This window comes from Somniosus microcephalus, chromosome 19 (genome assembly GCF_052327205.1).
Source record: "Somniosus microcephalus isolate GS21.2 chromosome 19, FLI_Smic_1.0, whole genome shotgun sequence".
NCBI classification, from domain to species: Eukaryota; Metazoa; Chordata; class Chondrichthyes; order Squaliformes; family Somniosidae; genus Somniosus; species Somniosus microcephalus.
In genome coordinates this window covers 61100663-61127306 of record NC_141005.1, presented here as the reverse complement: position 1 = coordinate 61127306, position 26644 = coordinate 61100663, and the positions used below count along the sequence as shown (strand labels likewise).

General features: G+C 44.6%; 1 protein-coding gene across 4 annotated transcripts in view; it reads right to left on the bottom strand.

The window, feature by feature from the left end:
- Nucleotides 1–26644, bottom strand: part of cita (citron rho-interacting serine/threonine kinase a) — a 311435-nt gene that overhangs the window by 89866 nt on the left and 194925 nt on the right. For all 4 annotated transcript variants that reach the window (XM_085961882.1, XM_085961879.1, XM_085961880.1 and 1 more), the window contains 4 exons: nucleotides 24746–24881; nucleotides 16988–17092; nucleotides 4445–4585; nucleotides 3510–3617 (listed from right to left, as the gene is read on the bottom strand). In XM_085961882.1, coding sequence (XP_085818008.1) covers nucleotides 3510–3617; nucleotides 4445–4585; nucleotides 16988–17092; nucleotides 24746–24881 — 490 coding nt within the window. The remainder of the gene's footprint in view (nucleotides 1–3509; nucleotides 3618–4444; nucleotides 4586–16987; nucleotides 17093–24745; nucleotides 24882–26644) is intronic.

Sequence of the window (26644 nt, the reverse complement as noted above, 5' to 3'; positions counted from 1 at the left end):
GACTGTGATCCCTGGTTCTAGGCTCCCCAGCCAGGGGAAACGTCCTCTCAACATCTACCCTGTCATGCCCTCTAAGAATTTTATACCTTACAATGGAGATCACCTCTCATTCATCTAAACTCGAGGGAATATAGCCCTACTCTACTTTACTCAATCTCTCTGGGAGGTGCTGTTGAAGAAGCCTTGGCGAGTTGCTGCAGTGCATCTTGTAGATGGTACACACTGCAGCCACGGTACACCGGTGGTGGAGGGAGTGAATGTTTAAGGTGGTGGATGGGGTACCAATCAAGCGGAATGCTTTGTTCTGGATGGTGTTGAGCTTCTTGAGTGTTGTTGGAGCTGCACTCATCCAGGCAAGTGGAGAGTATTCCATCACACTCCTTACTTGTGCCTTGCAGATAGTGGAAATGTTTTGGGGAGTCAGGAGGTGAGACACTCGCCACAGTATACCCAGCCTCTGACGTGCTCTTGTAGTCACAGTATTTATGTGGCTGGTCCAGTTAAGTTTCTGGTCAATGGTGACCCCTACAATGTTGATGGTGGGGGATTCAGCAATGGTAATCCTGCTGAATACAAGGGGAGGTGGCTAGACTCTCTCCTGTTGGAGATGGCCATTGCCTAGCACTTGTGTGGCGCAAATGTTACTTCCCACTTATCAGTCCAAGCCTGAATATTGTCCAGGTCTTGCTGCACGCAAACACGGACTACTTCATTATCTGAGGAGCTGCGAATGGAACTGAAAATTGTGCAATCATCAGCGAACATCCCCACTTCTGACTTTATGATGGAGGGAAGGACATTGATGAAGCACCCGAAGATGTTTGGGCCGAGGACACTGCCCTGAAGAACTCCAGCAGTGATGTCCTGGGGCTGAGATGATTGGCCTCCAACAACCACAACCATCTTCCTTTGGGCTAGGTATGACTCCAGCCAGTGAAGAATTTTCCCCCATGATTTCCATTGACTTCAATTTTACTTGGGCTCCTTGATGCCACACTCCGTCAAATGCTGCCTTGATGTCAAGGGCAGTCACTCTCACCTCACCTCTAGAATTCAGCTCTTTTGTCCATGTTTGGACCAAGGCTGTAATGAGATCTGGAGCAGAGTGGTCCTGGCGGAACCCAAACAAAGCATTGGCGAGCAGGTTATTTGTGAATAAGTGCCATTTAATAGCACTGTTGACGACATCTTCCATCACTTTGCTGATGATTGAGAGTAGGCTGATGGGGCGGTAATCGGCTGGATTGGATTTGTTCTGCTTTTTGTGAATAGGACATACCTGGGCTATTTTACACTTTGGCGGGTAGATGCCAGTGTTGTAGCTGTACTGGAACGGCTTGGCTAGAGGCGCGGCTAGTTCTGGAGCACAAGTCTTCAGCACGATAGCCGGGATGTTGTCGGGGCCCATAGCCTTTGCTGTATCCAGTGCACTCAGCCGTTTCTTGATATCACGTGGAGCAAATCGAATTGGCTGAAGACTGGCTTCTGTGATGGTGGGAGCCTCAGGATGAGGCAGGATCATCCACTCGGCACTTCTGGCTGAAGATGGTTGCGAACATTTCAGCCTTGTCTTTTGCACTCACGTGCTGGACTCCGCCATCATTGAGGATGGGGATGTTCCTCCTCTTGTTAATTGTTTCATTGTCCATCACCATTCACGACTGGATTTGGCAGGACTGCAGAGCTTTGATCTGATCCACTGATTGTGGGATTGCTTAGCTCAGTCTGTAGCATGCTGCTTCCTCTGTTTAGCATGCATGTAGTCCTGTGTTGTAGCTTCACCAGGTTGGCACCTCATTTTTAGGTACGCCTGGTGCTACTCCTGGCATGCTCTTCTACACTCCTCATTGAACCAGGGTTGGTCGCCTGGCTTGATGGTAATGGTAGAGTGAAAGATATGCCAGGCCATAAGGTTACAGATTGTGGTGGAATATAATTCTGTTGCTGTTGGCCCATAGCGCCTCATGGATGCCCAGTTTTGAGCTGCTAGATCTGTTCTGAATCTATCCCATTTAGCATGGTGATAGTGCCACGCAACACGATGGAGGGTGTCCTTAGGGTGAAGACAGAACTTTGTCTCCACAAGGACTGTGCGGTGGTCACTCCTACCAATACTGTCATGGACAGATGCATCTGCAACAGGTAGATTGGTGAGTACAAGGTCAGGTAGGTTTTTCCCTCGTGTCGGTTCTCTCACCATCTGCCGCAGGCCCAGTCTGGCAGCTATGTCTTCAGGACTCGGCCAGCTCGGTCAGTAGTGGTGCTACCGAGCCACTCTTGGTGATGGACATTGAAGTCCCACACCCAGAGTACATTCTGTGCTCTTGCTACCCTCGGTGCTTCTTCCAAGTGGTGTTCAACATGGAGGAGTACTGATTCATCAGCTGAGGGAGGTTGGTAGGTGGTAATTAGCAGGTGGTTTTCTTGCCCATGTTTGTCCTGATATCATGAGACTTCATGAGGTCCGGGGTCAATGTCGAGGACTCCCAGGGCCACTCCCTTCCGACTGTGGTATACCTCCGGTGGGTCTGTCCTGCCAGTGGGACTGGACATACCATGGGATGGTGATGGAGGACTCGGGACTTTGGCTGAAAAGTATGATTGTGTGAATATGACTATGTCAGGCTGTTTGACTAGTCTGGGGGACAGCTCTCCCAATTTTAGCACAGATGTTGGTGAGGAGGACTTTGCAGGGTCGACTGGACTGGGTGCGCCATTGTCATGTCCAAATCTGGTGCCTAGGTCGTTGCCAGGTGATCCGTCCGGTTTTATTCTTATTATTGTTTTTCGGAGCAGTTTGTTACAATGGAGTGGTTTGCTGGGCCATTTCAGAGGGCAGTTAAGAGTCAACCACATTGCTGTGGGTCTGGACTCATATATAGGCCAGACCAGGCAAGGACGGCAGATTTCCTTCCCTAATGAACATTAGTGAACCAGATGGGTTTTTACGATAATCCGGTAGTTTCATGGTCACCATTACTGATACTAGCTTTTAATTCCAGATTTATTTAATTAACTGAATTTAAATTCCCCAGCTGCCGTGGTGGGATTTGAACTCATGTCTCTGGATCATTAGTCCAAGCCTCTGGATTATTAGTCCAGTAACTAATCACTATGCTATCGTTTACCCAATCGAATGCACCACCCCAAGGACATTCTATCAGAAAGATATTAGTCTCTCAGAAAATGTTGGGTACCCACATCCCAATCATAGAGAAAACAAGTTTGCACTGATTTTACATGTTGAAAGTCAGCCCATTCCTTTAACTTTCCCCTGTAATAAATTCAAATTTGGGCTAAGTTTAGTTTAGTTCCCCCCAGTTAATTTTGAGGATTTCAGCAGGTACCGACTCAAGCAAGAGCAAAGCAGGTGTCCAGGCAAGCAAGCATTCAAGGTTAGGACAACAAAGTTCAATAGCCTGCTCAAGAAATTTCAAACAGGCACGATTATAATTCCATTCACATAATACCCATACAATCAGCTTCAGTTTGCATTCACATTTAACTACCTTCTTCTTTTTAATTGGCTGGTCCATCTTTGATTGCAGAAAATCAATCAGTTTAGACTGTTGAGTGATAGTACCTTCCAGCTTCACTCTATCATGGGAGAACACCATCTATGGATAGAGAGAATGGTGAACGTTGAATATGGGCATCTATTTCAATTGCCCAAACATGTACATCCCAATCATAGGCCAATTAATCAAGAGAAAAATTTGTTTCTGCTGTTTTTTCCGTGTTGGAAACCAGGCCCTTTCTTTAACCTTCCACTGGATTACATTCAGATCTTGGTTCAAAAACTTCACATTGATGTTATAACTGCTTTCACGTAGTACACACACACATCTTTGTATAGACATGGCAAACTGCACATCTTTCAATTGTGAAATCATACTCAACAGGGTTATCGCTACAGAAATAATCTTCAGTAATACCAGATTAGCCTGGTCATTCTCCCATCCGTCAGTGAAGAACATAGCCTATAAATCAGGCAGAAAAGGAGGGCACAAGCCAATATGCTGGAACCTGAAATCCCTAATTTTAGCCAAAACATAGAGGTGAATAAAATATGATTAATTAGTTTTTTGGGGGGTTTTCACTAAAATGATCAGAGACAGGGATTTTATTTCACTGCGAAATGCCATGTTAAAGGCATCAAACCTTTTCAGTTATCTCTATACCAAATGACGCTGATGCACTACAGCAGCCGCATGGTATGTATACTCAAATTTACATCAGGTCTTAATCCACCCAGACATACTTATGCACACTAAAGACCGCATGCCTGTGCTTTCACCACTACATTGGTCAAAGCCACTGGTTTCTGGGATGAAATGGTTGTACAGGTTCTACCTCAATTTGTTTTTATTGCTTTTCTATACCATTTGTCAGTCACCACATAGTATAAAAGTGATCTGATTTTTTTATTGCATTCAATTCTCACCTGCATGTTTGCAATCTGGTACTCCAAATCACTCTGCTCTGTCTTCAACAGGTCAGCCTGATCTAGGGCTTCCTGCAGTCCTTGGGTCAGACGGAAGATGTGCGTTTTGTGCATGTCTAACTGCTGTTGCAGTTTTGTTTGCTAAATAAGGGGAATAACCACAAGGTTCAGAACATATGAACATAAAAAAAGTATAGAGATGGACAGAAAGAATATAATTTACTAAGCTAATACAAATTTGGTCACAATTAATAACCATGAGATTTCATTCACACAGTATTAATAACATCAGAGTCCTGCAACTGGCAGAGCTGCCAAGGTGCTCAATTTCTGCTCAGGAAAGGAGTGCAGCAGGCCAAATGCCAGGCATGCTTTTTCATGTCCCTAAGCAGAAGTGAAACTACTCATCCTGTACTTTTAATGGTGCCCTCCCATGAACACATAATCCCCCATCTTTAAGAGGACAATTTCCTGCTTTAATATTAACATTAATATTAACATTGTTGAATCCCCCACCATCAACATCCTAAGGGGTCAGCATTGACTAGAAACTTAAATGGGCCGGCCACATAAACACTGTGGCAGGTCAGAGGCTGGGTATTCTGTCAGAGGCTGGGTATTCTGCAGCGAGTGACTCACCTCCTGACTCCCCAAAGCCTTTCCATTCACTACAAGGCACAAGTCAGGAGTGTGATGGAATAGTCTTCACTTGCCTGGATGGATGCAACTCCAACAACACTTAAGAAGCTCAACAACATTAAGGACAAAGTAGCTCGCTTGATCAGCATGCCATCCACCACCTTAAACATTCACTCCCTCCACCACTGGCTCAACGTGGCTGCAGTGTGTACCATCTACAAGATGCACTGCTGCATCTCGCTAAGGCTTCTTGAACAGTAACTCCGAATCCTGCGACCTCTACCACCTAGAAGGACCTGTTCCATCTAGACGGACAAGGGCAGAAGGCACATGGGAACCCCATCACCTTCAAGTTCCCCTCCAAGTCATACACCATCCTGACTTGGAAATATATCGTCGTTCCTTCAACGTCACTGGGTCAAAATCCTGGAACTCCCTACCCAACAGCACTGTGGGCATACCTTCACCACATGGACTGCAGCGGTTCAAGAAGGTGGCTCACCACCTTCTCAAGGGCAATTAGGGATGGGCAATAAATAAGAACATAAGTAAGAACACAAGAATTAGGAGCAGGAGTAGGCTATACGGTCCCTCGAGCCTGCTCCACCATTCAATAAGATCATGGCTGATCTTCGACCTCAACTCCACCTCAATCTCCAATCTTGGAACTCGGAGGGAAGGAGAGAGGTAAAAAGTAATCCAAGTGTGACGTCACCAGAAAGCGGGTAAGTGATTGGTTGGTAAGTATTTCTCTCCTTTTAAGCTTAAATCTCTTTGGTTTATAGTTTCTAAGGTGTGATATTCACCATCTAGAATCGGGGCAGAGGGTATTTAAGAATAATATTAATTAATTAAATTAATTACATAGAATGGGAGATCAGGTGATGTGTTGCTGCTGCAATATGTGGGAGCTGGTGGACACCATTGATGCTCACGGTGATCACATTTGCAGTAAGTGTTGGCTGCTCGAGGAATTCCAGCTCCGTGTTGAAGAGCTGAAGTCCGAGCTTCAAACACTGAGACACATCAGGGAGGGGGAGAGTTACCTGGACTCTGTGTATCAGGAGGTAGTCACACCAATTAGATTAATTAATTCAGATGTAGTCCGTGGCCAGGGTCAGGATGGTGTGACTAGAAGTGAGGCAGGTACGGGGATCCAGGAGGTAGTGTTGGAGGAGCCGCAGCCCTTGCACTTGTCCAACAGGTTCGAGGCTCTTACTCTCTGTGAGGATGGGAACAGGGACTGCAGGGAGGATGAGCAACCTGGCCACAGTACCGTGGAGCGGGGGGCCATTCAAGTGGGGGGAGTTAAAAGAAATGTTGTAGTGGTAGGGGATAGTATCGTTAGGGGGATAGATAGAGTTCTTTGCAGCCGAGAGCGAGAGTCCCGAAGGCTGTGTTGCCTGCCCGGTGCCAGGGTTAAGGACATCTCCTCTGGACTGGAGAGAAACTTGGAGTGGGAGGGGGAGGATCCAGTTGTCGTGGTCCATGTTGGTACCAACGACATAGATAGGGCAAGGAAGGAGGTTCTGCTGAGGGAGTTTGAGCAGCTAGGGGCCAAATTAAAAAGCAGAACCACAAGGGTAATAATCTCTGGATTATTACCTGAGCCACGAGCGAATTTGGCTAGGACAAATAAAATTAGAGAGTTAAATGCGTGGCTCAAAGGCTGGTGTGGGAGAAATGGGTTTTGCTTCCTGGGACACTGGCACCAGTACTGGGGCAGGAGGGAGCTGTTCCGTTGGGACGGGCTTCACTTGGCCAGTGCTGGGACTAGAGTCCTGGCGGATCATATAACTAGGGCTGTAGAGAGGGCTTTAAACTAACTAGTGGGGGGGAGGTTCCTAGAGAACAAATAATAAAAATGACAACAGAGAAGGTCATAGACTTAGGTAGCAGTGGGGAAATTAAAAACCAGAGCGTGTCAGGAAGGGGCAGAAGGTATGGAGTAAAAGGTAAAGTAATAAAAAGGGCAAAAGCAGGAACTAAGTGTCACAAAACATCTTTGAAAGTTCTCTATCTGAATGCACGTAGCATTCGTAACAAAATAGACGAGTTAATGGCACAAATAACTACATATGGGTATGATCTTGTGGCCATTACAGAAACATGGCTGCAGGGTGACAATGCCTGGGAATTAAACGTACCAGGTTATTTAACGATCAGGATGGACAGGCAGGAAGGAAGGGGAGGTGGGGTGGCTATGTTAATAAAGGAAGGAATCACTGTAATACAGAGAAATGATATTGGGTCAAAAGATCAGGATAATGAAACAGTTTGGGTGGAGGTAAGGAATAATAAGGGGAAAAAAACACTAGTGGGCGTAGTCTATAGGCCTCCGAACAGTGGCAACGCTGTTGGACGGAGTATCAATCAGGAAATAGTTGAGGCTTGTAATAAGGGAACATCTATAATTATGGGGGATTTTAACTATCATATTAATTGGACAAATCAAATTGGGCAGGGCTGCCTTGAGGATGAGTTCATTGAGTGTATTAGGGATGGGTTTCTTGAGCAGTATGTAACTGAACCTTAGATCTGGTCCTGTGTAACGAGACAGGATTAATTAAAAATGTCCTAGTAAAGGATCCCCTTGGAATGAGTGACCATAACATGGTTGAATTCCATATTCAATTAGAGGGTGAGAAGGTTGGATCTCAAACAAGCGTGCTAAGCTTGAATAAAGGAGACTATGAAGGTATGAGAGCGGAATTGAGTAGAGTGGATTGGGAAAATAGATTAAAGGGTAAGACGATACATGATCAGTGGTGTACATTTAAGGAGTTATTTTACAACTTCCAAAAAAAATATATTCCACTGAGAAGAAAAGGGTGTACAAGAAAAGACAGCCATCCGTGGCTAAGTAAAGAAATTAAGGATAGTATTCGACTAAAAACAAGGGCATATAAGGTAGCCAAATCTAGTGGGAGGATAGAGGATTGGGAAAACTTTAAAAGACGCAAAAAATAACAAAAAGATTGATTAAGAAAGGGAAGATAGATTATGAAAGTAAATTAGGAAAAAATATAAAAACAGATAGTAAGAGTTTTTATAGTTATATAAAAAGAAAAAGGGTGGCTAAAGTAAATGTTGGTCCCTTAGAGGATGAGACCGGGAAATTAATGGTGGGAAATATGGAGATGGCAAAAACACTGAATGAATATTTTATATCAGTCTTTACAGTAGAAGACACTAAGAATATCCCAACACTGGACAAACAGGGGGCTCTAGGGGGGGAGGAGCTAAACACGATCCAAATCACTAAGGAAGTGGTACTCGGTAAAATAATGGGACTCAAGGCAGATAAATCACCTGGACCTGATGGCTTACATCCTAGGGTCTTGAGGGAAGTGGCGGTAGGGATTGTGGATGCATTGGTAATAATTTTCCAAAACTCCCTGGACTCGGCAAAGGTCCCGGCAGACTGGAAAACTGCTAATGTAACGCCCTTATTTAAAAAGGGCAGTAGACAGAAGGCTGGAAACTATAGACCGGTTAGCCTAACATCTGTGGTAGGTAAAATTTTGGAGTCCATTATTAAGGAGACAGTAACAGGACATTTGGATAATCATAATTTAATAGGACAAAGTCAGCATGGTTTTATGAAGGGGAAGTCATGTTTGACAAATTTGCTGGCGTTCTTTGAGGAAGTAACATATAGGGTGGATAAAGGGGAACCAGTGGACGTAGTGTATTTAGACTTCCAAAAGGCATTTGACAAGGTGCCACACAAAAGATTATTGCTTAAGATAAAAAATCACGGGATTGGGGGTAATATTCTGGCATGGATAGAGGATTGGCTATCTAACAGAAGGCAGAGAGTTGGGATAAATGGTTCATTCTCAGACTGGCAATCAGTAACGAGTGGTGTTCCGCAGGGGTCAGTGCTGGGTCCCCAACTCTTTACAATCTATATTAACGATTTGGAGGAGGGGACTGAGTGTAACATATCAAAGTTTGCAGATGATACTAAGATGGGAGGGAAAGTAGTGAGTGAGGAGGACATAAAAAACCTGCAAGGGGACATAGACAGGCTAAGTAAGTGGGCAGAGATTTTGCAAATGGAATACAATACTGGAAAGTGTGAGGTTATGTACTTTGGCAGGAAAAATCGTAGAGCAAGTTATTATCTTAATGGCAAGAAACTGGAAAGTACTGAAGTACAAAGGGATCTGGGGGTCCTGGTGCACGAAACTCAAAAGGTTAGTATGCAGGTGCAGCAAGTGATTAAGAAGGCCAATGGAATGTTGGCTTTCATTGCTAGGGGGATAGAATATAAAAATAGGGAGGTATTGCTTCAGTTGTACAAGGTATTGGTGAGACCGCACCTGGAATACTGCGTACAGTTTTGGTGTCCATGCTTAAGAAAAGACATACTTGCTCTCGAGTCAGTACAAAGAAGGTTCACTCGGTTAATCCCGGGGATGAGGGGATGGACATATGAGGAGAGGTTGAGTAGATTGGGACTCTACTCATTGGAGTTCAGAAGAATGAGAGGCGATCTTATTGAAACATATAAGATTGTGAAGGGGTTGGATCGGGTGGATGTGGGGAAGATGTTCCCGATGATGGGTGAAATTAGAACTAGGGGGCATAGTCTTAGAATAAGGGGCTGCTCTTTCAAAACTGAGATGAGGAGCAACTACTTCACTCAGAGGGTGGTAGGTCCATGGAATATGCTGGCCCAAAAAGCTGTAGAAGCTACATCATTACATAAATTTAAAACAGAAATAGACAGTTTCCTAGAAGTAAAGGGAATTAAGGGTTACGGGGAGCGGGCAGGAATTTGGACATGAGTCTAGGTTCGGAATGGTCACGGCCCTGTGGGTAGCGGAGCGGGCCCAGGGGCCGTGTAGCCTGATCCTGCTCCTATTTCGTGTGTCTAATTCTGTTAGATTCAGGAGATGGTTCTGTGATAGTGGATTGGCGGTTAGGATCAGATCAGCCATGATCTTATTGAATGGCGGAGCAGGCTCGAGGGGCCGATTGGCCTACTCCTGCTCCTATTTCTTATGTTCTTATGTTCTTCCTGCCCTATCCCCATATCCCTTGATTCCTCTAGAGTCCAAAAATCCATCTACCTCAGTCTTGAATATACTGAATGACTGAGCATCCACAGTCCTTTGGGGTAGAGAATTCCAAAGATTCACAACCCTCTTGAGTGAAGAAATTCCTTCTCATCTCAGTTTTAAAAGGTCGACCACTTATCCTGAGACTATGACCCCTAGTTCTAGACTCTCCAGTCAGGGGAAACAATCTCGCAGCATCTATCCTGCCAACCCCGCTCAGAATCTTGAGATCATCTCTCATTCTTCTAAACTCCAGAGTATAGGCCCAATCTACTCAATCTCTCCTCGTAGGCCAATCCTCTCATCCCAGGAATCAATCTAGTGAACCTTTGTTGCACCGCCTCTAAGGCAAGTATATCCTTCCTTAGATAAGAAGACCAAAATTGTGCACAGTACTCCAGGTGTGGTCTCACCAACGCCCTGTACAACTGTAGCAAGACTTCCTTACTCTTGTACTCCAACCCTGCAGCATTAAGGCCAACGTGACAGTTGCCTTCCTAATTGATTGATGTACCTCCATGCAATCTCTGGACACCAACATTTAATAGTTTCTCACCATTTAAAAAAAATCTGCTTTTCTATTCTTCCTACCAAAGTGAAGAACCTCACGCTACCCCACATTATGCTCCATCTACCACCTTATTGTCCACTCATTTAACCTATCTATATTCCTTTGCAGGTTCTTTAAAAAAAAAATTGTTCTTGTAATGTGGGCGTTGCTAGCAAGGTCAGCATTTATTGTCCATTCTTAATTGCCCTTGAGAAGGTGGTGGTGAGCCGCCTTCTTCAACCGCTGCCACCCGTGAGGTGAAGGTACTCCCACAGTGCTGTTAGGAAGGGAGTTCCAGGATTTTGACCCAGCGACGATGAAGGAATGGCGATACATTTCCAAGTCAGGATGGTGCGTGACTTGGAGGGAAACTTGCAGGTGGTGGTGTACGCATGCGCCTGCTGCCCTTGTCCTTCTAGGTGGAAGAGGTTGCGGGTTTGGAAGGTGCTGCCGAAGAAGCCTTGGCGAGTTGCTGCAGTGCATCTTGCAGATGGTACACACTGCAGCCACAGTGCGCCAGTGGTGGAGGGAGTGAATGTTTAAGTTGGTGGATGGGGTGCTGATCAAGTGGGCTGCTTGGGTGTTGTTGGAGCTGCACTCAGCCAGGCAAGTGGAGAATATTTCATCACACTCCTCACTTGTGCTGTGTTGATGGTGGAAAGGCTTTGGGTGTCAAAAGGTGAGACACTCACCACAGAATACCCAGCCTCTGACCTGCTCTTGCAGCCACAGTATTTATGTGGCTAGTCCAGTTAAGTTGCTGGTCAATGGTGACCCAGGATGTTGAAGGCGAGGGATTCAGCGATGGTAATGCCATTGAATGTCAAAGGGGCAGTGGTTAGACTCTTGCTTGTTGGAGATAGTCATTGCCTGGCACGTGTGTGGCACGAATGTTATTTGCTCCTGATTAGCCCAAGCCTAAATGTTATCCAGGTCTTGCTGTATGCGGACATGGACTGCTTCATTATCTGACGAGTTGCGAATGAAATGGAACACTGAGCAATCATCAGCGATCATCCCCACTTCTGACCTTAAGATGGAGGGAAGGGCATTGATGAAGCAGCTGAAGATGGTTGGGCCGAGGACACTGCCCTGAAGAACTCCAGCAGTGATGTCCTGGGGCTGAGATAATTGGCCTCCAACAACCACAACCATCTTCCTTTGGACTAGGTATGACTCCAGCCAGTGGAGAATTTTCCCCTTGATTCCCATTGACTTCAATTTTACTATCACTCCTTGATGCCACACTTGGTCAAATGCTGCCTTGATGTCAAGGGTAGTCACTCTCACCTCACCTCTGGAATTCAGCTCTTTTGTCCATGTTTGGGCCACGGCTGTAATGAGGTCTGGAGCCAAGTGGTCCTGGCAGAACCCAAACTGAGCATCGGTGAGCAGGTTATTGGTGAGTAAGTGCCGCTTGAAAGCACTGTCAACGACATCTTCCATCACTTTGCTGATGATTGAGATTAGTCTGATGGAGCGGTAATTGGCTGGATCGGATTTGTCCTGCTTTTGTGGACAGGACATACCTGGGCAGTTTTCCACGCTGTCGGGAAGATGCCAGTGTTGTAGCTGTACTGGAGCGGCTTGGCTAGAGGCACAGCCAGTTCTGGAGCACAAGTCTTCAGCACGACAGCCGGGATGTTGTCTGGGCCCATAACCTTTGCTGTATCCAATGCGCTCAGCCATTTCTTGATATCATGTGGCATGAGTCAAATTGGCTGAAGATTGGCTTCTGTGATGGAGGCGACCTGAGGAGGAGGCCAAGCTGGATCGTCCACTCGGCACTTCTGGCTGAAGATGGTTGTGAACGTTTCAGCCTTGTCTGTTGCACGTGCGTGCTGGGCTCTGCCATCACTGAGCATGGAGCCTCCTCCTCCCGTTGGTTGTTTCATTGTCCACCACCATTCATGACTGGATGTGGCAGGACTGCAGAGCTTTAATCTGATCCACTGATTGTGTGATCACTTAGCTCTGTCTATAGCATGCTGCTTTAGCTGTTTAACATGCATGTGGTCCTGTGTTGCAGCTTCCCCAGGTTGGCACCTCATTTTTAGGTACGCCTGGTGCTGCTTCTGGCATGCTCTTCTGCATTCCTCATTGAACCAGCGTTGGTCCCCTGGCTTGATGGAGTAAGGAATATGCTGGGCCATGAGGTTATAGATTGCGATGGAATGCAATTCTGCTCTGCTGATGGTCCACAGCACCTCATGGATGCCCAGTTTTGAGGTACTAGATCTGTTCTGAATCTATCCCATTTAGCACGGTGGTAGTGCCACACAACACAATGGAGGGTGTCCTCAGTGTGAAGACGGGTATTCGTCTGCACAAGGACTATGCGGTGGTCATTGCTACCAATACTGTCATGGACTGAAGCATCTGCAACAAGTAGATTGGTGAGTACAAGGTCAAGTAGGTTTTTCCCTCGTGTTGGTTCTCACCATCTGCCGCAGGCCCAGTCTGGCAGCTATGTCCTTCAGGGCTCGGTCAGTAGTGGTGCTACCGAGCCACTCTTGGTGATGGACATTGAAGTCCCCCACCCAGAGTACGTTCTGTGCCCTTGCTACCCTCAGTGCTTCTTCCAAGTGGTGTTCAACATGGAAGAGTACTGATTCATCAGCTGAGGGAGGGCGGTAGGTGGTAATCAGCAGGAGGTTTCCATACCCGTGCTTTACCTGAAGCCATGAGATTTCATGGGGTTCGGAGTCAATGTTGAGGACTCGCAGGCCCACTCCCTCCCGACTGTATACCACTGTACTGCCATCTCTGGTGGCTCTGTCCTGCCGGTGGGATAGGACATACCCAGGGATGGTGATGGAGGAGTCTGGGACATTGGCTGAAACGTATGATTCTTTGAGTATGATTATGTCAGGCTTGACTAGTCTGTGGGACAGCTCTCCCAATTTTGACACAAGTCCCCAGATGTTAGTGAGGAGGACTTTGCAAAGTCGACTGGGCTGGGTGTGCTGTTGTTGTGTCCGAAGTCGGTGTCGAGGTCGATGCCGGGTGGTCCGTCCGGTTTTATTCTTATTATTATTGTTTTCTGTAGCAGTTTGTTACAACTGAGTGGCTTGCTCGGCCATTTCAGAGGGCAGTTAAGAGTCAACCACATTGCTGTGGTTCTGGAGTCGCATATAGGCCAGACCAGGTTTCCTTGTAAAGGACATTAGTGAACCAGATGGGTTTTTATGACAATCCGGTAGTTTCATGATCACCATTACCGATACTTGCTTTTTATTCCAGATTTATTTAATTAACTAAATTTAAATTCCCCAGCTGCCGTGGTGAGATTCAAAATCACCTCTATGGATCATGAGTTCAAGCCTCTGGAGTATTAGTCCAGTAACATAACCACTATGCATTCTCCTCACAGCTTACTTTGCCACCTAGCTTTGTATCGTCAGCAAACTTGGAGGCATTGTACTCAGTCCCTTCATCTAAGTCATTAATGTAGATTGGAAATAGCTGAGGCCCAAGCACTGATCTTTGCGGCACCCCATTAGTTACAGCCTGCCAATCTGAAAGTGACCCATTTATCCCTACTTTGTTTTCTGTCTGTTAACCAATCCTCTATCCATGCTAATACATTACCCCCAACCCCATGTGCCCTTATCTTGCATAACAACCTTTATGTGGCCTCTTATCGAATGCCTTTTGGAAATCCAAATATACTACATCCACTGGTTCCCCTTTATCTACCCTGCTAGTTACATCCTCAAAAAACTCTAATGAATGTCAAACACGATTTCCCTTTCATAAAGCCACGTTGACTTTGTCCAATCAGATTATGATTTTCTAAGTGCCCTGTTACCACTTCCTTAATAATGGATTCCAGCATTTTCCCGATGACTAATGTCAGGCTAACTGACCTGTAGTTCTCTGTTTTCTCTCTCCCTCCTTTGCTGAATAGTGGGGTTACATTTGCTACATTCCAATCTGCTGGTACTGTTCTAGAATGTAGGGAATTTTGGAAGATCACAACCAATGCATCCACTATCTCTGCAGCCACCTCTTTTAGAACCCTAGGGTGTAGGCCATCAGGTTCAGGGGATTTATCGGCTTTTAGTCCCATTAGTTTTTCAAGTACTTTTTCTCTACTGATATTAATTACTTTAAGTTCCTCACTCTCATTAGACCGTTGGTTCCTCACTATTTTTGGTATACTTTTTGTATTTTTGGTATACTTATTGGCCCAGAAATTTGGGTCGGGGGCCTGGTCCAGCTGCCGGCACGCTGTGCTTGCGTATCCCAGGGGCACAGTTAGTTCGATGCATCCCCTGGGATCACGTGGGCCATGGGCAGCCAATCGGAGCAGGGAATGCTCCATTCATAAGTCTGACAGGAAGTGCTGTCAAGACTTATAAATACTACGGCCCCAAAATAGCACTAAACCTTCAAATAATTTTTTTTAAAACATCACATTGTTTAAATAAACTATAAATTACATGAAATAACTATTTTAAACAATAATTTAAATTTTTGAAAATTTTTTTTATATTCTAACGGGGCTAAAAATAAACTTACCTTGCTTTAAAGTATTTAAAAATAATAAACCTGTGGAAAAAATGTTTTAATTTTCATTAATTCACCACTTACCTTGTAAAAAGCAGGCCTTACGCCTGCTTTTTACATTTCTAACTTCTGCAGGCTTACGTTCCCGGAGAAACCTGTAAAAAAAATTGATGCGCACGCGCAGCCTCCCCTGCGCACGCGTTCGACCTCTGAACCTCTTCGTTCAGAGGAACGGAAGTGCCGGTTTCCCGCGGATGCGCAGTGCATGCAGGAAACCGGCACTTCCATCGGGCCTACAGGTGAGTACCCCGTGCGTACTCACCCGTGGAGACCCGAATTTCTGGGCCTTTGTGTCTTCTACTGTAAAGACAGATACAAAATATTTGTTTAAAGTCTCTGCCATTTCCTTGTTCCCCAATACAGGAAACTTTGTGCTATCCGGCACCGACAGGACCGAGCTGTTGCCGTTCCCTCAAAACTGCCGGACAAACCAGCGTTAATGTTGAAGCATACGGAGCTTCTGGCAACAAACACTGTTGCTTAGCAACAGCTTCTAAACAGTCGGCCGTACCTTGGAAGCGTCTCTGTCGCTTAGCAACAGCTTCAGAGAGACTTTGCAGAGCCTGACTGTTGGAAAAAAAAGCCACGAGAAGAAAAAAAACCTAACAAAACGGCTCCTGATTTTTGCCGGTGGCTCAAGCTTGCCGGACATTTAGCCTCCGGATAACACAAAGTTTCCTGTATAATTTCTCCTGTCTCAGCCTCTAAGGGACCAACGCTTGCTTTTGTTACTCTCTTCCTTTTTACATACTTGTAGAAGCTCTTACAATCTGCTTTAATATTTCTTGCTAATTTACTCTCATTCTACTTTCTCCTTTTTTTAAATCAGTTTTTGGTCATCCTTTGCTGGCTTCTAAAGCTCTCCCAATGCTCAGGCTTACTACTATTCTTCGCAACATTATAAGCCTCTTTTAACCTGATACTATCTACAGGAAACTTTGTGCTATCCGGCACCGATGGGACCGAGCTGCTGCCGTTCCCTCAAAACTGCCGGACACTCCAGAGTTAATGTTGAAAGATACGGAGATTCTTATCTCCGTATCTGACAACAAACACTGTTGCTTAGCAACAGCTTCTAAACACTCGGGTGTGGCTGCAAGCGTCTGTAGCTAAAGCTGTTGCTATAGCTACAGACCTTGCAGTGCTTGACTGCGGAAAAAAAAGCAAAGAAAACAAACAAAAAGAATAAAAAACGGCTCCTGATTTTTGCCGGTGGCTCCAGCTTGCCGGATGGTTCACCTCTGGATAGCACAAAGTTTCCTGTATAACTTCTTTAGTTAGCCACGGGTGGATCACTTTTCCCGTGGATTTTTTTTATTTCTCAATGGAATGTATATTCGTTGAGAATTTTGGAATATTTCTTTAAATGTTCGCCACTGCTTATCTACCATCATAACTTTTAATCAAATTTCCCAATCTATCTTAGCCAACTCACCCCTCATACCTATGTAATTGGCTTTGTTTAAATGCTGGCCTTGCCAGCAACATCCACATCCTGTGAATGAATTAAAAAAATCATGAAATCATTTATGCTGAGACTTGCTTCCTAGTTCCATCAGACGTATTTCCATTGAACTACAGAACTTAGCATTAAACAGGACTGTACACAATCATATTTCAATTAATCGATTAACTAGCATCTAAATCAATCAAAGATTTTGCACAAGAAAAATGTTTTACACCCAAAGGAATGATCTCTGATATTTGCCCTACCTCCTCGATTAGTCTGTGCTTTAGCTCTCGTTCTGTCTCCAGTTTCTGCTGAAGGCCACGTGCATTCATCTCCAACATGGTGTGCTTCTTCTCCAGGTCACTCAGCTGTGAATGAGAATGGATCAAAAATCATTCTGACACAAATACATTGGACTTGCAGACACTGATCAACTGTAACAGTACTATAGTGCATCCAAAACAATGAATAATCTTGTAATTCAAGCAAAACAACTTCTTAAAAATAAGTGCCAAATAAAGAATTATTCATTTATCAGCCACTTATTTTTGATGTGATGCAAACTGCAAGGTGATAACGAGCTTGAATTTATATAGCCCTTAGGGCATCCTAAAGTACTACACAGCCAATTAAGTATTTTGAAGTGTAGTCACCAAAGAAACGCGGCAGTCAATTTGGATACGTTTGATATTAGCACATCTGCTTGGCAGACATACTCACTGATCATGGGCTGGATTTTCATTCAGAAGTCGGGAAGGAGGCGGGACTACAACTTTCGGGTTGTAGTCCCGCCTCCATCGAGATGCGGCCAATCCACACAATTTTCACTTGATTGACCTTGTTGAGCCCGCCCAGTGGGCTCAGCAGGCCAATTAAGGGCCACCCGGCAACAGGTGACGTCACAGACTGAAATTTCATCTGTCAAGACGTGTTGACAGATGAAATATCAGTGTTTCACAGCTGCTTGAAGCTGTCAAACACTGACAGTCTGACTTCTAACCCGAGTCCTTCTACGCAGACTCAGTTAGAAATCTCACCGGCACCGAAAGCTGCAGGCTGTCACTTTTGACAGATCGCAGCCATTCTGCTTTCTGTGCCGGCTGAATGATGGACTCCCGAAGCCTAGAGGAAGGAAGGCTGTAAAGGTAAGTACAGGTAATTTAAACTTCTTTACACACTTTAGACACACCAAACACACTTACCTTTGCACTCATGCACCCATCACTCACCTGAACACCGACATCTCGACCCCTCCAAGTCCTTCAACCCGACGGCCCGACTCCTCTAACCTGGCGTGGTTTGGAGCCATCGGGAATCCCACACGACAACCTTCAAAATAGAGATTAGGCTAAAAACTGCCTGTTAACTACCTGTTAACAGGCAGCTAATTAGCACTAATCCCTTCCCGCCTCGGGTCGGCGGGTCCCAGTGCAGGGCGGGTACCCGCCTCCTTTGAAACTTACATGGAGGCGAGTTTTGGGTGGGATGGTGTCGGGACACCCGAATTCAGGATTTTAGCCTCCCGCACGCCTAAAAGCCCGCCTCACGGCACACTGAAAATCGACCCCCATATGTTTGGTTAACAGAACTAGATAGCTCCATGTCGTTTGGGGCATTGCCACAACCTGGGATTGCCACCCAATCCCAGAATGAGAGAATTATTATTGCAGTAACTTGATGCTTTGACTGAAGTTTGACCTCCACATACAAGTAAAGAGTACTCAGTGCACTAGCTGTTTTCCTTTGGTAAGCCATTTCCAGATTGGCTCCCATGCTGTCTAAAAGTTGCATGTCATTAAAATGTTCGGAGCCATTGTAGGACACGGATCCTCCAGTCGGGAAAGTCACCAGAGAGAAACTCAAAATGGCAGGCAACAAATATGAAGTGTTTGCTTTAAACAGAGAGAGGCAAGTTATATTTATGATTTTATTTTGTGATCCTGTTAAGACTTTTGCTCCCCTTTGAGATAGCATTTTATAAACAATTGTTTGTGTATTAAGTAACATTATTCATGTATTTGAATTCTTGAAAGAATTCCAGAGGAGCATTTGCTAATTGGTATTCCCCTTGCTTTGTACACACATTGCTTTTCATACACTGCAGTCTGAAGCAGCATTAATGAAACAAGGCATTTTGGGGTTTTTCATAAATTATGCATCAGTACTTGTTATACACAATAAATATTAAGTTACATGACAGTGCCTTATAACTGGATGCTTGAATGGGCCCAACTCATCGTTCACCAAAACCATGCAACTTTCTGCTTCTATTTGCTTAGATACAATGTTCACAGTACCTAAAAAGTAATTCATTATTTAAAATATTTTGATATGAAACTTACTATAAAAAAAAGTATTATTCAATTGTATGGGATGACATCCTGTGATCACCTAGTCAATGGCAATGGATGGGAGATTATAATGGAATGTTGAATTCTAATCTTCACTCTCAATAATTGAGCTAAATAAGTTACATATTCACTATGCTTGCTGTGAAATTTATCTGCTCGTGTGGAGCATAAATACTGTTATGGGCCAGATGGGCCGAATGATCGGTTTCTGTGCTGTATATTCTATGTAAGTGTTAATGATGACATTTGATGCCTCTTCCTGCTCTATCCATATGTACAGAATAGGGAGCTGTAGTACATGTATGTAGACTGAATGGTCACTTGAGCAGGCCCAGTAAAACGGCTTTGCGTAATGCCACTCAAAATCATATGCCATTTAATGGTATACTTCATAAATCTTTAATTTTGTTCAAAATTTCTAACAATTAATATGACTTTCAAAGAACACAATGCTGTAATGATCAATTTCCTTACCAATTGCATTTCTATATTTTATTACTTTGCCATCGTTATTATGTACAAAATTATGTTTTGTTCCCAATATTAGATGTAGCAATTGCAGACCACCCGACAAGGGAAAAATACAGCAGAACCTATTTCAGGGGTCTCAAGTGCTCTACATTAAAGCAAGTGCGTCAGAAAATTACATTAAAATCTTTTGTAAAAAGTCACCAGAGGGCAGGGGGGTGGGGCGAGGGATGTAGAATTAAATTCAGAGGCCTCTTGAATCAAAATAGAACATAGCATACTGCAGCAGTGAGTCAGTAACTGGGTGATGCTTCAGTTCTGGAACTTGACAGATTACTTTAATTCATTCAACTCTGAAAGCTTATTTTCCTTAGCAGAGTAACACCTTACATCATACTATGGAACAGCACCTCTGTACTGCAGGGGGAAAAAAAGCAAGATAAGCGTAGCATGTGCTAGTTTGATAGCTTCCAGAAGCGTTTCCTTTGCATCAGGCCAGCACATGTACATGAACACACACATACACACTACATTTCTTCCCCCCACCCCCGACACAATACAAAGCATCGGTCTCTATGGTGGCGAGATGAGACTGTTATGCTTATAGTGTAAGTTATAGCAGAGCTTGGAAATAATGGGCCATCACACACTTGAACCAAAGGCCCGTTTTTGCCAAGGGTATGCAAGGGTAGTTACTTGCAAAAATAGCAGAGGAAATAATCAGCCTCTCTCCCATTAGTAACCTCTACATATAGTTGGCATTTCTCAGTGAAGAAAAAAACCATGGGGGAGGGGGTGGGATGAGGAGGACATCTGCAATTCTTGGCTTATTCTAAGTTGTAACTCTACCGGTCTCCTAAATCACCACATTCCTTACACTGGCTTAAGTAGTGCCACAGCCCATGTGGAATGTACATTGATGCTACCCAGAGCTTAGACCCTGCCAACTGATATCAGAGAAGGAGGTACTCGAGTAGCCAGTGAGCCAGTTATTGTTTGGATAAATACAAAGAAGGATACCAGAAGCTGCTCCACCACCACCCATTGGTTGCTGTTTCCGATATAGAAAGCTCTTTTAATGTCTATCTGATGAAACCCACACTCTGGTTCCACTTCGGTGAATCATTGGCCATTGCCTTGGACACTTCTAAAGCTAAAATTTGTTCAGATGTACATGATGTTTTTCAAATAAACTGTTATATCCTCCTATCAAAACTATGTTCATGGCTATCTAGTTTCTTCACAGACAGAAATCACAGAAACCACACAGTGCAGATAGAGGCCATTTCGGCCCATCGAGCCTGCACCGACACATATCCCACCCGATCCCCGTAACCCCTACACCAACACATATCCCACCCTATCCCCGTAACCCCACGTATTTAATCCCCCTAACACTAAGGGTCAATTTATCATAGCCAATCAACCTAACCCGCACATCTTTGGGCTGTGGGAGGAAACCGGAGCACCCGGAGTAAACCCACGCAAACACAGGGAGAATGTGCAAACTCCACACAGACAGTCGCCCGAGGCCGGATTCAAACCCGGGTCCCTGGCGCTGTGAGGCAACAGTGCTAACCACTATGCCACCGTGCTTCTCTATTACTAACTGTGCCTCTGGATTGGCGGGTAGCTAATGTTACCCCACTGTTCAAAAAGGGTGGTAGAGAGAAAACGGGGAATTACAGACAGGTAAGCCTGACATCGGTAGTAGGGAAAATGCTAGAGTCCATTATAAAAGATGTAATAGCAGAGCACTTGGAAAAAAGTGACCGGATCGGACAAAGTCAACATGGATTTACAAAAAGGTAAATCGTGCTCGACTAATCTACTGGAATTTTTTGAGGATGTAACTGGTAAAATAGATAAGGGAGAACCAGTGGATGTGGTGTATTTGGACTTTCAAAAGGCTTTCGATAAGGTCCCGCATAAGAGATTAGCATGTAAAATTAAGGCACATGGGATTGGGGGCAAGGTATTGACTTGGATAGAGAACTGGTTGGCAGACAGAAAGCAAAGAGTTGGAATAAACGGCTCTTTTTCCGAGTGGCAGGCAGTGACTAGTGGGGTACTGCAGGGATCGGTCCTTGAATCCCAGCTATTCACAATATATATTAATGATCTGGATGAGGGAACTAGATGTAATATCTCCAAGTTTGCGGATAACACAAAGCTGGGTGGGCGTCTGTGCTGTGAGGAGGATGCCGAGAAACTCCAGTACGATTTGGACAGGTTGGATGATTGGGCAGAAGCATGGCAGATGCAATATAATGTGGATAAATGCGAGGTTATCCACTTTGGTGTCAAAAACAGGAAGGCAGATTATCTAAATGGCAATAGATTGGGAGAAGGGGAAGTGCAACGAGACCTGGGTGTCCTTGTGCACCAGTCGCTGAAAGTAAGCATGCAGGTGCAGCAGGCGGTTAAGAAGGCAAATGGTATGTTGGCCTTCGTAGCGAGAGGGTTTGAGTACAGGAACAAGGATGTCTTGCTGCAGTTGTACAGGGCCTTGGTGAGGCCACATTTGAGTATTGTGTGCAGTTTTGGTCGCCTTATCTGAGGAAGGATGTTCTTGCCATGGAAGGAGTGCAGCGAAGGTTCACCAGACTGATACCTGGAATGCCATATGAGGAGAGATTGGGTCGATTGGACTTATACTCACTGGAGTTAGTAAGAATGAGAGGGGATCTCATTGAAACTTATAAAATTCTAATAGGCCCAGATAGACTAAATGCAGGAAGGATCTTCCCGATGGCCGGGGAGTCCAGAACCAGGGGTCACAGTCTAAGGATAAGGGGTAAGCCATTTAGGACAGAGATGAGGAGGAATTTCTTCACCCAGAGAGTGGTGAACCTGTGGAATTCTCTGCCACAGAAGGCAGTTGAGGCCAGTTCATTAAATATATTCAAGAAGGAGTTAGATCTATTTCTTAAGGCTAAAGGGATCAAGGGATATGGGGAGAAGGCAGGGACAGGGTACTGAATTTGGATGATCAGCCATGATCTCATTGAATGGTGGAGCAGGCTCGAGGGGCCGAATGGCCTACTCCTGCTCCTATCTTCTATGTTTCTATGTTTCCCATTAAATCAGAGTTCCCCAGAGCTCAGTCTTCTCTCCGACACAATGTCTGCTTCAGATCAATTACTTCCTTTACTCATCATCCAATCCTATCCATTCTTCTGCTGATGATTCCACTTTACTTCCATCAGACAACACACCCGCACTGCTCAAAACTTCCTGACCTCTCGCAACGCAATGAAAATCTTGCTTCTTTCTCTTGCAAGTCTAACCAGGAGGTATCTCCCCTCTCGCCTTTGCTGGGTCCACCCTTAGTCCATCTGCTGACGTCCTTATTCTCCCTTTCTCGTCTCACCTCAAATGGAACTTGTACGAAAGGCTGATATTTAAAGATATTTAGTAGACGAGAATCAGATATGTATAAATTCAAGTGTAGCCATTGACCAACTAATATTACCCATAATTACTCCTGGGTAACTAAAATGCTAAAGCTCGTTCAGAATGCAGCTGCAAGGACAGTCAAAAGCAGTTTTGACTAAGTTTTGATAACAAACAGCCACAGGCTGTGAGTGAAGGTTAAATTGTTAAATAACACATCCGAATGCTAAGTAGAAATTAGAGTTCGCTTAACAAAACTAATTGCAAAGATATTTAAAAGATAATTAGTATAAGGACATAAAATGAGAGCGATCGTGGAGTTAAGGTATCCATCTGGTGGATTGAAGTGAGCTAGTCTGGACACCGTCAAGACTAGTGAAACAGTGCTGACATGGGCTGGGCCCCTGATGTACCAGGGAGGCTAGAAATGAAAGAGATAACGTGAATTCCAATGGGGTGAAGAACTATAAACAAGATAACAAGATTGCAGGATAGGGTTGTGGAAAAGTACTGGAAAAGGGAGTGGCCAAGATGCTAGCCTTAGTCTGAGTGACAATGGTATTTTGACCATTAGAACCAATTAAAGGTGATTTTGTTAAAGACCCTATATGGACACTAGCCAAACGAACTTTTGATAAGAAATGAGTTAAAACCTTGATACTCGAGAAACAACTTTACACAGACTTACTGCGAGAACAAAGGAACAGACTTAAGACGACGTCATCTGTGTCCAAGAGGTTCCAGAGACCAAGGGCTGCGAGCTACTCGTTAAAACTATCACCTATTGTTAAGTATATTACGCTGTAAGCGTAATAAATCTTGATCTATTGCTCAAACATACTGGCTGCTGCCTATTGGTGTCTTGTCCAAGAACTCAGAGATCAATTAAGATCTTACAAACTCCTACATCTCCTCTATTGCTAAAGCTGCCTCCAAGAGCCCGTTTGCTCTTCCATGGCAAACATTTCATATTCCCCACAAGATCACCAGGACTTGAATACTGGTCCCATAACTGAGGAAGCTAACTTGCATTTCCAGGCTGGATAGAAGGAAAAGCCTGTGGTCTGATAGGTGACCACTCTAGCTTTCTCTTACTCCCACCTTTAGTTTAATTTCTCCCATCAAGGTTAGTGCTCTTCTGAACTTCACATTGTTGTTGCTTATAAGCTCTACTACACCACCCCACACATTGCTTTTCTTCCCTACATGAAAACCAAGACTCTTCACATACTCTTCATTTCTCCAAGACTTTCAAACTGTGGAGCTGCTTACCTCTCCGTCTTCCCTTCCTCCATACACACACTTCCAACTGCACAAGCTTGCTGTCACCTAACCACTACTTCTTGAATTATCTCATTTTACCTCCTACTCTTTTCAACTTGCACTGTGGGCATTGACCCTTCACCCAGGTTTCTCTTTTTTTAAAGTTCTTCTGCAGCAAAATTCATCCCCTGAAAGGTTGATACATCCTGCCGTGGTTTGGTTTTGCCATGCAATGTCAAAGATATCAAATGAACCACAATCATTAACATGTGTCATCTGAAATGGCCAACAGTTTGTGTAAAGTCTCTTACTGAAACACTGCCTCAAATATACCACAAAATAGAAAGAATGCAGATCATCAGCATCACTGTTGAGAGTTTTTTTTGACACTATATTGTCCACCAGTCAAAGATAACTTCTCTGAGCAGGTATATATACTTTGGTCTCACAATCAGACCTGAACAAACATGTTACACTGCCTCTAAAACAATTAGTGTGAAGTTCTGAAATAAATGGAGATGTAGCTTTCAGAGAGATACTAACTGTATCAGAAAGGCTTTCTGCTTTCAGTTTCTGTTCTTTCAAAGAATGTTGTAGGGATAGGATCTCAGCCTTGTGTTCTTTCACAGCCAGTTCCACGGCCTGACGGGATTCATTGCCACGCTGGTCTGCACGCATTCTGTGAAATTAAAAGGAATATAAATCAGAAAAAAATGAGAGGGAGCCATTTTCACACATCCATTTCAGATCCATATCCATTCAATGACAAGACTGCACTGGCAAAGCAAACACAGCCTCAGCAACGAACTGGGAGAATTAATGAACGATGACCTTGACATGGAACAAACAGTCTAGAGGCCAGCAGAGGTCATGACACAGCTGTATACACTGGCAGGAACAATTGACACACAAAAGTGTATTATATGTAGACACACACACACTTCTGTCTGCAACTGTAACAAACCAGTAATATACTGGGGGGCAGGGAGGAGAAAGAGACATTGGATGTGCAATGGGTTAGATTCTTTCACCTGAGAGCTGTGCTCAAATCCAGCTTGGGCTGATGGGATTAAAGCCTCCTCTGTCTGCAGGCTGTAATGGCCGTGCGTGAAATGAGCTTGGGTAGTCTCAATCCAGTTCCTAGTGGGCACAGCCTACAGCATTAAACTGTCCCTAATTTGGCACTAATTGCCGATTTCATTCGGAGGCCACAGATTTGCTGGTGTGAGAAACGGGAAAAATGTCACAATGCTGCAGTCGGAAGTGCTCTTTTGAGGTTGAAGCCGACCAGAGTGAGCTTTAATCTGCATCTGGCTGTGCTGCACCTTGCTTGGGAGAGACTAATGCTAACACCACGTGCCGGAAATAGAAAGAGTTTCATTCCCCAGCACTCATATCCCTCACCTTCAGCAAAAAAATAGGAGTACTCAGGCTCCCATGCAGAGCAAACTAATTACTTCACATGAGAACTAATTTCTAACTGTCTAAACTCTCTTCCTTGGGCACCTAGTAAATGTAATTTCTTTTTCCTCAACCGAGGATTCTCTTCCACCGTGGTTGACAGGGCCCTCGACCGTGTCTGTTCCATATCCTGCACTTCTGCTCTGACCCCTTCCCTTCCCTCCTAGAACCATGATAGGGTTTCCCTTGTCCTCACCTTCCACCCCACCAGCCTCCACATTCAACAGATCATCCTCCACTATTTCCGCCACCTCCAGTATGATCCCACCACCAAACACATCTTCCCCATCCGTCCTCTTTCAGCATTTCGAAGGGACCACTCCCTCCGCAACACACTGGACCACTCCTCAATCACCCCTAACACCTCCCTTTTCCATGGCACCTTCCCATGCATGAGGTACAGTAGCATAGTGGTCATGTTACTAAACTAGTAATCCAGAGGCCTGGACTAATGATCCAGAGACATGAGTTCAAATCCCACCACGACAGCTAGGGAATTTAAATTCAAAATAATTAAATAAAAATCTGGAATAAAAAGCTAGTATCAGTAATGGCAACCATGAAACTACTGGATTGTCAAAAAAACCCATCTGGTGCACTAATACAAAAGCAAAATACTGGAAATCTGAACTACCCGGTCTGGTCTATATGTGACTTCAGACCCACATGTGGTTGACTCTGAACTACCCTTAACACACTTTTGTGTGTCAATTGTTACTGCCTAGCAAGCCACTCCGTTGTATTCCAAGGCGGTGACTTCTCGAGGGCAATTAGGGATGGACAATAAATGCTGGCCTTGCCGGTAATGTCCACATGCCGTGAATGAATTTTTAAAAAGTGCCAGTGATGTAACACCTGCTCTTTTACCTCCTCCCTTCCCACCGTCCAGGACCCCAAACACTCCTTCCAGGTGAAACAATGATTTACTTGTACTTCTTGCTATTTAGTATACTGTATTCGCTGCTCACAATACAGTCGCCT